Source organism: Chroicocephalus ridibundus, chromosome 14, assembly GCF_963924245.1.
Source record: "Chroicocephalus ridibundus chromosome 14, bChrRid1.1, whole genome shotgun sequence".
In the NCBI taxonomy this organism is placed as follows: domain Eukaryota; kingdom Metazoa; phylum Chordata; class Aves; order Charadriiformes; family Laridae; genus Chroicocephalus; species Chroicocephalus ridibundus.
In genome coordinates, this window is record NC_086297.1 from 7,116,160 (window position 1) to 7,129,755 (window position 13,596).

General features: G+C 38.4%; 1 protein-coding gene across 4 annotated transcripts in view; it reads left to right on the top strand.

Moving 5' to 3' along the window:
• SPAG9 (sperm associated antigen 9) overlaps nt 1-13,596 on the top strand; it is a 64,661-nt gene that overhangs the window by 24,919 nt on the left and 26,146 nt on the right. For 2 of the 4 annotated variants that reach the window (XM_063351666.1, XM_063351667.1), the window contains exons 4-8: nt 1,903-1,997; nt 6,752-6,905; nt 10,977-11,187; nt 11,708-11,807; nt 12,985-13,106. In XM_063351666.1, coding sequence (XP_063207736.1) covers nt 1,903-1,997; nt 6,752-6,905; nt 10,977-11,187; nt 11,708-11,807; nt 12,985-13,106 — 682 coding nt within the window. Of the gene's footprint in view, nt 1-1,902; nt 1,998-2,500; nt 2,824-6,751; nt 6,906-10,976; nt 11,188-11,707; nt 11,808-12,984; nt 13,107-13,596 lie in introns of those variants that run through there. The other 2 variants (XM_063351668.1, XM_063351669.1) reach the window with 2 other exon arrangements.

Sequence of the window (13,596 nt, forward strand, 5' to 3'; positions counted from 1 at the left end):
GGCCTAATGTGCATTTCAAAGTTATGCATTGGGTTTTTTCCTGGATTTTCTAAATTAATTTGGATTGTAATAAACTTCTTGTGTAAACTATGCACAGGAACCACTGGAACACCTAATTTTGGTTGCTTGGTGGAAGCAGAAAAAAACCCCAAGAAATGTGGACAGTTAAAGGTGGAGCTTCCAATTTTTTTTGATTGCTTCTGTGTATGATCAAGCATTAAAAAGTTCAGAAAGCAAATGAGGTGGTCTTAGTGAAACACTGCATTTATATCATTTTGTTGGAGGATAAATTTTGTAAGCTTTTGACATCAGTTAAAGTATATTATATAATGTTTCTCTAAAAATAGCAAGATTTTTTTTTCTGGTCTGAATTATATTAATTAGTTCAGGTGAATGCTGGGAAAACCAGGATCTGTACGTAACCAGTATTTACCATATAAGTTAGTGATTTATAGAATATCCATCGATCAGGATATCTTAAGCCAGTCTGCTCTACCAAAAAAGTCTCAGACTAAGAAGATCTATTCATACGTAGCTAACGCTGGCAGGCAGTGTTTGTGGAGAGGCTGACATTAACTGAAGCCAGTAGCATCAGAAGGTGAAGCTTATCGGCCTCGGATACATCAGCCCTGACTTGAAAGTACCATGGAGATGCAGGTTTCCAGGTCCTGCTGAACTCAGTCCTAATGTATGCAAATGGCCCCAAAATAAGAGGTTATGTAATACTGGTTGTACAAATGCCTGCTAATAACACTGCTCTAAAAGTGTGTTTATACCCTTTCTAGAATAGCAGAAGAAATTACAGTTTTACAGATAGGTATTTTTCTTCTAGAGGAAGCCTTTGAGACGTGACCTGAATATGTCTTGGGGAAAAAAGTACACTAAATTCCTTTGCAGTATACCTATGATTTCTTTCTCTCTTTCTTTTCTTTTTTTTTTTTTGTTTTGTTGCAAGTGCCCTATTCATCTCTGAATGTGAGTGTAGAAATGCTAAAAATACCAAATGTCATGTAGGCGTCTCTTCAGGCTTTCCCCGTTTTCATTTCACAGACGTATGTTCAAATTAACCTTCTGGAGTGATGCAGCGATACCTGTTACTTCTCCCCGTGCATGTTCCGGATCAGTTACATATTAGTAGCATCATCCCTTGGCCGATTGGATTCGGGATTCACTAAATAAATCATGACTGCAGGAGTCGGTGTGTTGGCCTGTGGCTGTCTCTGTTAAAAGAGAGAGAGCAAGCAAAGCTCTTCTCGAGCGCTGAAAATCCACAGGCACTCGGTCCTGTTTATGACAAGTCAGTCCAGATAATGTAAAACCAAACTTCACTTCTAGAAAATACAGAAAGCTTAAATTTATTGGAATGTTAGAAGAAAAAAAGAGAAGAGATTCTGACTTCAGATTTCTGCCTATGGAAATAATTTGATTCTTAGCTGTGGATTCATTATGTTTAATAGATGAGGTGCATATTGTTTGACCTTCACAGCACTCTGCAATTAGGCTATAGTGAAATGTATTGTGTCCTGTAATAAATTTTAATTTCTGCTGGACATGGAGGTCTTAAACGCCCTCCGGGATGGATTTGCACATGGTACTTCTGTTCAAAACTCTTGTTTGTAATACCACATGCACTTTGTGTGCCCTTAGGATGTTTCCTGTGCATGAATGCACAAGTAAGTTCTCCAATTTTTTTTATTTACTGTGGGCTTCTCTCTGGTTTGTGGTTTTACACACTGTATGATTTTGCTTCTTTCTTTATCTATTTCTTTAATGTTTCTGAATGCTTTTACTATTTTTAGCATTACAGGGAAAGATTATATTGTATTGGCCAAGAATTAGGCAGTTGTAGTAAAAGTAAATGGTATTAAATATTTCTTGTTGTTTCTCTGTCATTTTAAACAGATGATCCACAATTATATGGAGCACTTGGAAAGAACCAAACTTCATCAGCTAACAGGGGGTGATCAGCTAGAATCCACAACACACAGTAGAATTAGGTAAGCTATTTATTGAGCTCTCGCCCTGAAATGGAAAAAAAAAAAAAATCCATTCATTTGTGTTTGCAAGACTTTGTTCTTTAATCCTACAACAACAGTCCGGCTGAATCAGAAAGATTTGTTGTATGATTGGAATGCGGTAAGAGAATAGTGTAGAAATCAATAGAAAGAGGCTTTTGCTAAGCGTTGAGATATACTTTGTGCATCGGCCTTAAACAATTTCTGCTTTTTCTCATGTTTGCATTTGGGTAGGCAGGGAAAATGTCAGCAGCTGGCCCAAAATAATTGCGATCTTGCCACGGCTTTGTGTACAGGTTGATAAGGTGCGTGTGGTGGTACCCGTTTGTCCTAAGGGCTCGATGTGAATATATTATGCAGATTTTGATGCTTTCCAGCCTATGAAGTCTGGATGGAAGGAGGGGAGGATGCTCCGGGGCTGGCTGTGTCTCTGCAGAGATGCTGTGAGGTTCCCGGCGGCTGGGGCGCGGGGGGGAGGAGAGCGGTGATGTCATTGCGCCGCCGCCGCCGCAGAAGAGCGGAAAGCTGCTGCTGATGGCATTGTTTTTGTGGCAGCGGCTGAATGACAGACTTTGCCTACAAAGATACACCCTCGGCCCCTCTGTAGCCTTCTCGGTTCCGGCGTTTCACCATGCCAGCGCAGCGCCATGAATCCTGGCTGCATGCTGCTGTTTGTGTTTGGCTTCGTTGGCGGGGCGGTGGTCATTAACTCCGCGATTTTGGTATCGCTCTCGGTTTTGCTGCTCGTGCACTTTTCTATTTCTACCGGTGTGCCAGCTCTGACGCAGAACCTGCCGAGGATACTCAGGTACTCTGACCCACTGAACCTTGCCTTCATGTGCTCGTCCTCTTTCTCTGCTTTCCTTTTTCCTTTCAAACAGAAAGGGCAAGGATAAATTAAAGATGTAAATTATGCATAAATTTCAAATTCTTTTGTAAACAGAACATTTATGGATTAGGATATGGCAGTATGTTTTTTTTATACATTCAAATTTCATTGTCTTTTATCTAAACAAGTACAAGGTCAGTTTATGTATCGTCTTTTAGAAAGCTATTACATCGATTTACTGTAACCTTCAAAAAAAGCCGTGATAATGTCGTGGATAAAGCTCCCATTAAGTGTATTGCCAGGTACTTGGCTGATCTTGTGTAGCCATAAATGTATGCAGTCTGAGGCTTTGTACTATTAAATTTCACTTCTTTAAATCAAAAGAATTATATAAGATCAGTTAGTTGGTGATCTGCTCAAAACCGCAGTAATTAGTTGATCACGTTATTTTAAAAAATCTGATTACCGGGTGGTGGGAAAAAAATAATATCTTTCATTACTTAAGCTTTAGAGCTCTTAAAGCCTATTCACTATTGTTCAGCCAAATGTTATCCTCTCCTCTTTTCGGTACTTGCGTGGCAAGCTGCCAGCTCGGTCCCCCCTCAAGTTATGTGCTGTTTGTCCTAGTTGCCTGGAGCAGTAGCGGAGATGCATTAGAATATTGTGACCAACAGTAATCTTGACATGGTTTAGTGCTATGATTACAAATGGGAAACAGTTGGAAAAGTTTTAAAATGTAGCTTTCTGACCCAATAACTTGACATACGTTAACTGTGGTTGTAAATTGAATAGTAAACTTTATTTAAAGAGGGAAAAATGCTGGAAGTGGTGTTCTCTGAAAGAGGCATGTGACTTTTTCTCCATAGTACATGGTGCACGTAGACTTTGTATGCTTGTATGTTTTAACTTGCGTCTCTGAGCACAGAAGGGTTGTTCCAAAGGTTTAAAGCTAATCAATAGATAAAAGAAATACTGATTATTAATAACAACGATAATAAATATATATGTATGAATATTTAAATACAAAGAAATAAAATAAAGTGTAACTGTCTATCTATAGTCTGAACTAGTTAGTAAGGCTGCCCTTGTTTAAAAGGGGGAAAATCAAACCCAAAACAAATAATCCCCAACTCTAAAAAAAACAAACAAAAAAACCCCACAAAATATTAAACTTCGTGTTCAATAATTTTTATCAGACTTCTTATATTTAAAATATCAAGTGGTTTAAGAAATACTTTTTTTTTTTTGTAATGTGCTTTTACTTCCCTGGAGAATATTTAATGGATTTGAGGGGCTTGGGGAAGCTGTGCTTTTTCCCGCCCCTAGTAATTTGTTGGTTTAGGAATTAGAGTTATTGGAACTCAGTTCCTTAATCTTTTATTCATTTTAAAAAGATAAAAAATATAGGCCGAAGGAACCTAATTGTAGAATAATTGTTTCTATTTTTTTAACACTAGTCGGATTTTAGAACAGACATCTGGTTGCTTATCCTTACGGTTCCTGCAAATGCTTCCATACATCACTTCAGAATATTAGTTTAAGCTTTTAAAACACGTGCCTGCCTTCTGCTCGCTGTCGTATTTTCAGCTATTTCTTGGACATTGGGGGAGGAGAAGGGGTTCTTTGCTTTTTGGTCAAGGAGGAGTGAAATAAGTTGAGATTGCTTCAGTCTAATCAGATAATTCCTTTTAATGCAGGCACGGGTATAGTATCCTTCACTTCCAAAATAAGCCCCCTTTTCAACTTTCATGTACTGTGTAGTTTTGCGATGCACCTGAACTGCGTTTAGCACATCAAAATGGGTTCATAATGAACTATTCTGCAAAAAAACCCAAATGTCAGTTGTGAACTCCTTTGGTACCCATTTTGTTGAAATTCCCTCTTCTGAAGACTGCAAAGAAGCTGAGCTTTGTGGCCTATCCTGCACGGAAGCAAATCTCTCTGCCCTGAACCGTTGCTCCGGGAGGCGTTTCCCAAAGCGAAGGGCCTCCACAATGAAGGCTTTATCACCGCTTTCCCTTCCACCCAAGGGCCGCTTTTTTTTACTTCTTTTGTCACTGGACTTCTTAACCAATGAAACCGCCTCAGCCTGTCTCTTACCATCAGCTTCCATGGTGTGGTGTGGCTTTTGTTACCCACGCACAGTGGAGTTGTGGGAAACCTAAAGAAAAGCAGAACCTGTTACAATAGGGGGAACCCTTGGGATCAAATTCTCTTTAGTTCTGTGGGTATTTTTCCTGAAGACTTTTCAGCACAGTTAGTTTGCAGATGCTGGAGCAGTATCTGATGCTTTTTATTTCACAACCTTGACCGATTTTGCTTTACTTTGCTGCCTACTTTGCTCTGCTAAATTGCTTCCTAATTAACGACCTAACTTGGAATAATATTGATGAAAGACCAAGATACGTGCAATGTGAGAAGTAGTTGCAAAGATTTTTGTGACAGGGAGCATCTTTTGTACACCTGGACTGGAAAGTTTTATGCCAATTAAAATTGTTTACTTTTTGAACATTGTTTTTTTGGTGATGTGCAATTTACCAAAAGGTGTTTACTGCTTAATTGTTAAATACAATCCCTTCTTGACTACCTTTTCTTCAAAGTAAATAAATAAATAAAAGTTTAGCTTTTCCTTTTGCATATAACTTATATGTGGGTATTCTGCGTAGAATTCTGCCTAACTTATGTTTAAGTTGTGAAAAGCTTTGCGAAAGAAAGTATGTATGGTTGTGATTTGACTTTTTATAATGCGAAAATATGAGATCTCTCAAATCTTAATATTTTTGTCAGGACTGTCTCTGCAGGGGTACCTACAGGCAGTGCTTTCTCTCAAGAAGCGTAATTTTCTGCCATCACTCGTGCATGCTTTTATTTTCTGTCCGTAGTGTGCTTAAAGCTGTGCTAGTTGATTACAGTCCTTTTTTCTGTATTTTGTTGTTCTGACTGAACAAACACTTTTCTTTATCTCAATTCTATGCCTGGCTGATATTTTCCTTTTTCAGGGCTGGCTGTAGCATCCCATGAATTGCGTTCTACACAATGTTTTTGTCCCTTGCCAGCAGGAAGAATTAATGTTTTTGTTCACCGATCACACTACTGACAGCAAGATTGACTTGGGCATTATTTTTTTTGGCGGGTCAATTTATGAAACTTTGGAATTTCCAAACATTGTTTGCCATAGGGAAGTGATAAAGATAGCAGAGATGGTGAAGAGTTGGGATGAAGTAGTTTGCCTTATTTGCACAAGCTTTTGTGCCGCTTTAGGGTGAAGTAGAGGGTTAAACTGATTTTTGTTAAAACTACAGAAGTTTTGGCTGGGCTAGTTTTAACATAAGTAATTCCTTGACCCAGTTTTTTTTTTTTCAGTTATACAAATCCATGTAATTCCTGTGATCTTCAGAAGAAAAATAGCATACATTTTGCAAAGAGCTGGGTGTTAAGCTGATTGTTTGCAACTTTCCCAAATGCTTCCGTTCGTGATTCAGCTGTTGGCGGTTGTAGAAGTTATGTGGTACTGTATCTTGCAAAAAAAAAAAAGTGAAAACCGATATTTTTAAGAGTAGTTGCTGAAAACTGTAATTTAGTCTGAAATAAGGCAGCGTTTTCATCTTATACTCCTATTTGTGTTCCACTTCTGTGTATAACTTGTTTACTATAGATTAGCTGTGATGCCGTCAATGACTGCTGCCTCAGGCCATGGAATAGACTAGTTGCAATTAAATAGTGTGAGCTGGGGAATTATGTGCTGTAATACAAACTGTGTATGTGGTATGGTATATTTAGTAGAGAGTAGTGTATGAATGTTTGAATTTATAATTTTAGCACTTCCCTCCTGATCTTGGAGGTGTAGAGGAAAAGAAATTGTGTGACATCTGCAATGGCTGATGAAACCTGTTTCTCTTTCAAACAGAAAGGAGCGTCCGATATCTCTGGGCATCTTCCCCTTACCTCCAGGAGATGCGCTACTTACGCCTGAAACTCAGAGAGAAGCGGGGGAAACGCCTGGGTCAGAGCACTGGAAATTCCACGAGCTGAGTCAGCCACGGTCCCACACGAGCCTGAAGGTGAGCACGCAGCTCGGCTGCCTGGGCTGGTAGGAGAAACACCCATAAACAGGTTATAGATCCTTAGTGGGGAGAAAACGCAAATTGAAGGAGAGGAGGGAAAACCCTAAATCATCTTTGTGTGAGCCAGGTATGTTGTTTACTCAAATGAGCTTTGAGGGAACTTATTTACTGGAAGAAACAGTTTGGGTTGCATTTCCCAAATGAGCGCTAGGACAGGCTAGTTCTCCTTTCAGTCACAGGAGTGCGCTTTTTCTTTCTGACTAAGGACCAAAGGTCAGTCACTTGTTCCTTACACATTAGATATGTAATTAGACAGTGTAAACAGGCCTGCTGGATTCATATGCTTTTAGAAGGAAAGCTTTAATTACCACTCGGGCAGTACTCTGAACACAGCCTCTGCCTGCTCTCTGCGTATAGCACAGGTATACCACAGAGTTCAGAATGACCTCACTTTCCTAAATTAGCCAGCAATTATGACTTCCCTTACATGTAGCTTGGCTATAATTCCTGCAATTGTTCTGTGTTCCAACAGTGAGAGGGTGGCATAGAACAAGCTGCAGAAATGGAAAAATGGGTGAGTGGTGTTGGAGTGTGGTGAATCCGGCAGTCGGGACTAGGGCGCACTAACAGCACAGCAGGAGGAGGCATCTGCAGGGTGAAGAACTCCAGAATGTGTAAAGCCTCCCTGTATCTTTATGTTGATGAGGTTTTTTCGGAAGACTATGGATGTACTGTTTTTTCTGAAAAGGCATACAGCCGAGAGGAATTTCCTCCAAATGAACTTAATACCATAGCAGGGGAATATTCAACTGGTAAGAACTAAAAAAAAAAAAAAACAACTATCCAGACATAATTGGAACCCAGACTTTTTTTTGCCTAGAGGTCATCTGGAGATAATTGGAAGTGTAAGTAATGGCTAAATATATTAAGTAATGTAAGTAATGATAAACATATCAAAGTGACAACAGGAGTTTGGATCTAAAAATTTACCACTTAACAAACTCTTGGTTAGGATCATTTTTGGATCTTAAATTTGTCCTATTCCTTTTGTCCTATGTCAGTTAACATCAGTAAATTGACAGACTTCAGGAGAGCTGACTGAAATATAACTTGAAGTTATGACTAAGAGTAAGTGAAGATGAGGTAAAAAGGGAAGTCTCTGATCCCATCCTCTCCCCTCAGAAAATCATATTGGTTACTATATATTGTCAAAATAGGCTTCTTGGTATAGTTCTTCTAAGAATAATGCACTGCTAAAAGAGAATTTACAAAACAGCACAGACTGTAATTTTCCAAACCTAGTTAGTCAGAGTAAGTTCCTTAGGTTCAAAGCAGCATCTTTACTTTTTAGCCGTGAATGTAAAGTACTTCTGGAGTGAACATGTTGAATAATATAATGTATTGAAGCCATAACCAGAATTTGAAACTTTTTTCTAATAATTTTTATTTCCTCTAAATACTTCTAACATCAAGTACAAGGGACAAGCAATGTTCTGCTGCTTTCAGGCATCTGCTTTCCATTCATGCACGAGCATTTCACTAACAGTCAGTGTTTCCTCTAAAAGTATCACAAAGAGCAGGTGTTGGGGAGCAACCCAGAGTGAAAAGACTGGGTATCCCATAGCTTGTACGGTCGTGACGTTGCTGGGTATTGTTGTAAGACAACATACAGTTCTGTGCCGTTCATTCTCTTCTGCTTATTTCTGCAAAGCATTGCAGATGAGCTGCTGCTGCTTCAGATTTAATTATCTAATTTTTAAACTAATTCTTTTTTCCAGAACAATCTTTTGGCAACATTGCCAAAAAAGTCAAATTTGCTAAGTCAACCCAGCATTGCCTTTCAGATGCTTACGCTTTGAGATATTTTGATTAATTCGTTGTCACTTAATGGAATTGCATTTCATTTTCTTTAGTTCTAGAAACAAACACTCATGATAGTTTAATCAGCGTAGTTTCCAAGAGTTAGTGAAAAAAATAAGCTAGACAGTAAAGTTAGAAATGTAAAATAGATGGGATTATTTGAAATTCCTTTCAGGAAAGGACCATTTTCTTCACTGTTTTTTCTTGTGCTGTCAAGCTGGTTTTCTTGAGCTTTGTGTGTGAAAGTCAGTGATCAGTCTGTGCTGCATCAGTTAGTGGATGCTTTTGGAATACAAAGATGTAGAAATGTTTGAACGGAGCCAACAGCTCTGTTGAGGTTTCATTCCCTGTTTGTGTGAACTCCGGATTCCCTTGGTAAGGGGTAACCATTTCCTCCCTTCTGTATCTGCCTGCTGAAGTATGAATCACTATCCATCAGCTGAACCTCACCAGTTCAAAAGGCAAGTGGGTAAATTGTGTAGCTTTTTTCTTTTTTTTTTTAATGGACGTAATACGTTAATATGTCAGGTTTGTTGCCTTGTATTACTACGGGTAAGTGAACATGTTTTATTCCTTTAAAGGCATCTGTTAGTGGACTATATTTCTGAATAATTTTGTCAGTATATTAAATATTAATTACCAGTTATTCGGGGATTTACTAAAAAAGGATGAAAATTGGAAAGTAGTGAATTTTATTTCTAAAGATTGCAAATTCCATGTGGGGATGTCACTATAGGATGCAAGCTTTTCATTTATTCTGATATACATAAATGTGTTTTCCTCCCTGACTCCAGAAATTAAAATCTTATCTTGCCAAGAAGTTTCAAAAGTAAGAGTTTCTTAGTTTTTAGTCATCTTATACTAAATACGAATGAGAGAATTTGTGTCTATATGCAGGTCTTGCCTGTATTTTTTTTAAATAACCTTAAAATTTAGTGTCACTTCCTTTTCAAAAAGGGATGCTAGCAGTGTGATGCTTCACAAAGTCTAAACTTGGTTCATTCTTGACAAGTTTAGGTTTCCTGAGATAACAGATTCGTCTTCTTTAAATGTTGCAGACTTGTCTAGGAGCCTTGCTTTCACCTCTGATGCCCAAAAAAAACCCTTAAAAGAACTTTTTCTGAAAACTTACCATTCTGCCTTCATTTTGCACTTACCAGCCTTGATGTTTTGTCTTTATTTTTCCCAAGGAGATTCCTCTAACACTGTGTGCTAGAAAATATTGGCCTAAACAGACAAATTTGTTTTCATATCAGCAGCGAGTGCTTTTTCACTGTTACGTGCTGTTTAAGTCTTAGTTAGACATCTGGATGCTGGTATGACTGTGGTTGTGAACGAGGGGTGAAATGCGACTGAAAGGAGACAAAGTCCAGAAAAGGGCTGTTGTTATTCCCAGGTGTAGCCTCCAGTTGTATCGCAGTCCAGCCTGCCCTGGAATGCAGTGCCTGATGCAGCCCTGGCTGAGTAACGATCGTCATCTGGAGTCCAGCTGCAGCATTAACAGCCATACTGTCCCTTCTCCATGCAGCGGCACTCTAATGTAAACTGTTGCCAGGAATCAGCTTCTAAGAAGGAGCTATTTACTGATGTTCTATAGTTGACATGAAATCTAACCAGACAAGTAGTCACTGCAGTTCAAGGTCTCGTTCCAATGTCATCCAGAGCTTACAGTTCAGACTGGAAAGCGTGTAAAAACAGTTTGAGTGAAGTGCTTGCAAATACTGTGTCAGGTAAATCCATGTTCTGCATCAGTGCTTCAATGTCTGCTTTTTAAGAAGATGTTTTAAGAAATCATGCACATGTTGAACCATTAATTTTATAACAGCTTTGGGAAGATTCAGCAGTTCCTTGTGCAGCTAGAAGGGTTATTAATATGGGAATGCTGCCTGTTGTCTGGAAGACTTAACAGAAAAGCATCCTAAAGTTGTCACTATAATTATCAACTGAGATCAAACACCAGTATTAAAAATAAGGACATGTGTTATGTAGCTATAACCTTCTCAACAGAAGTGAAACACCCATAGTCTAAAGATTAATTTGTCAGTACTGGCTTAAAGTATATTCTTTCCATTCCTGTTTCTTTGCATTTGCCTATTTTGCCTATTCTTCAGTAAAATACAGTAATGTTGGTGTTTGTTCTTTACGTAGCTCTTCTAACAATAATTTAAGTTTGTATGCACTTTTCAAATGGTAACTGTTCAATTTTAGGATGAGCTCTCTGACGTTAGCCAAGCAGGCTCAAAATCTACTACTCCAGCATCCACAGCTCCCTCAGATGTACCCGTGCTGCCTGCTGAAACTCCTCAAAAGGAAGATGTTGAAGGGCTTGCAAAGGACACGGATATGCCGAATGAGAAGCTGGACGTAAGCAAGAATATCGAAGTACAGGTAGCTCAAGAGACAAGAAATGTGTCCACTGGTGAGCTGCTTTAAACTCTTTAGTATATGGTTATTATAGGCCTCATATTTAATCCTTTATGAAATATCTTAATTGTTGTGCCACAAATGAGAAATGTTTTTTCTCAATATTTTTAGAGTACGGAATATTGGTAAGAGATACAAGCCTGTTGTTTATTGTTGGCTGTAGTCTATATTTTCCTAGAATTAGAATTGTTTATGACATTTCCTTGTAAACAGCCGAAGTGGCACTCATCTAGATGGAAAAAGTCCTGAGATGGTAGACATCTGCTTGGTTTTGATTGCAAAAGAAGTGGGAAATAATTACCATTGGATGACATAAGTTAAATTCAGGAGAGACTTAGAAATCCCAGTGTCTGCACTAGAGTATCAAAATCCATAGGCCTTCTCATTTAATTACTTTAAGTCTTTGAACTGAAATCTACTAACTTGATGACTGATTAATAACAACTATGTTTAGATAATGTCATATGTCACAGTGATTTTTGTTTTATGGAGACATACCGCTCGCTTTTCCCTAGGTGGAAATGAAAATGAAGAAAAATCTGAAGTTCAGGCAATCATTGAGTCAACTCCAGAGTTGGATATGGATAAAGATCTCAGTGGATATAAGGGTTCCAGGTAAGTTGAGTGTTGTGATTTTTTTTTTTTTTTTTTTGAGTAGGAAGACCAATTTTAGAAGGTACCAGACTTTGGTTTTGAACTCGTGACTTGTTTAGAAGTTTTACCAGACTGATAACACGCTTTGTATAATGAACTTGCTACTTCCGTGACCTTACTTCCCCAGATTCCTCAGGAGGTTTTAAGTGCAACAGCAGTTCTTCCTTCTGTTCTGCTGCGCCTGATGAATGTTCAGGGTACTTCGTATTGCAGCAGACTTAAGAATGCTTAAATAAATATTCTTTCCGTATTTCAAGCAAAGGGTCTATACCAAGAGACCTTTTCTCACTAGATCGAGGTTTCAAGGTACTAGCAGTTTCCAAGCTGGGCCCTTGTGTTTTCACCCGTATCTTTAAAATCTGGACTTATGGCTGACTTTGCAAATGTTACAGCATTTATTTATCAGATTCTGATGGTGGAATCCCAGTGTTGGTTTTCCTGAGTCTGCTTCTTTGTAGGCTTTTGCTTGTGGGGGATAACAGTTCTTTCAAAAAGTCTAAAGCCCCATTAAAAATAACCAAGTGCTGTTTTAGTAATGGGGGGTGTGCCTGATCTTCTAGGCAGGCCCTGGACAATTTAGGGTCTGGCCCCAAGTCCTTCCAATATGTTACACGTCTTTGTGTCTCATTCGTCTGGTGAGATGGAAAAAATGACCTTATATAGTGAATGTTAGTAGTGCAAGATCTTTGTGTGAGAGAAGCCCCCTTTCTGGCCAGAGGAACATTTTGATCTCTTTTTGGTTCTCTTGCGTTCTTGTTATATTAAATGATTTCCAGTTTGGCTGAGCTGTTTGTTCTTCAAGCGTTTGGGCTGACTAAGGGGCTGAATTTCTGTATGCCAAAACTTGATATGCTTTAATTTATTAAAATCCTGACCAGCTCATTATCAGCAGATACCTCAAGTTTGGAATCTTTACTTGATGCCAAGATAGTATTTGAAAATAGAATTTGTGACTCTTCACCAGTTGAAACCTTCTGAAAATTTTACTTCTGCTTTGTTTTGTTGGGTTTTTTGTTTTTGTTTTTTTTTTTTGGGGGGTAACGAATGAAGTAGTAGTAAAAACATGGAGAAAACTTTCTTCAATTTGGGAATGTTTTCTTTCTGCTTTTTTTATGTCTTGTTTTAATTCTTTGAATAGCACTCCAACCAAAGGCATAGAGAACAAAGCATTTGACCGTAATACAGAGTCGCTCTTTGAAGAGTTGTCATCAGCTGGTTCTGGCCTAATTGGAGATGTGGATGAAGGTGCAGATTTACTGGGTAAGAAAGGTTATTTAAAGAGGAAATTCCTTGTTAGTGGAGTTTAGTTAGTAGAGCTTAATTATCCTTGATGGATTTACTGTTAGGATTCATTTGCATTAAAATCTTTTGAATATCATCCTAAGGTGGTTATTGGAATTCAAAAAAACAGGAGAAAGTGTTTGTTCTTTTTTTCAATATGATAATATCAGCCTTAATGTTTAGGGGCGCTTGTGACACTATTCTGTATTTCAGTTTTCCCCTTATGTTCTCTGATACAAAGATTTTTTTTTTTTTAATTTGAGCAAGGATTTTTATCTTGAACTAGTTTTAGATAGATTAATTGCGATTGTGCCCAATCTGTAATGGCCTGGCTTTATCACCTCTCTGTGGAATTTAACATGTAAGAAGGAATTGCAGCAGAATGCAGTGGGGGTAATTTGAGAATCAAACCATTAATTGAAATGGGAGGGGGAACCCACGTTTCTCCTCTCTCTGAGCGGCTTGCTGC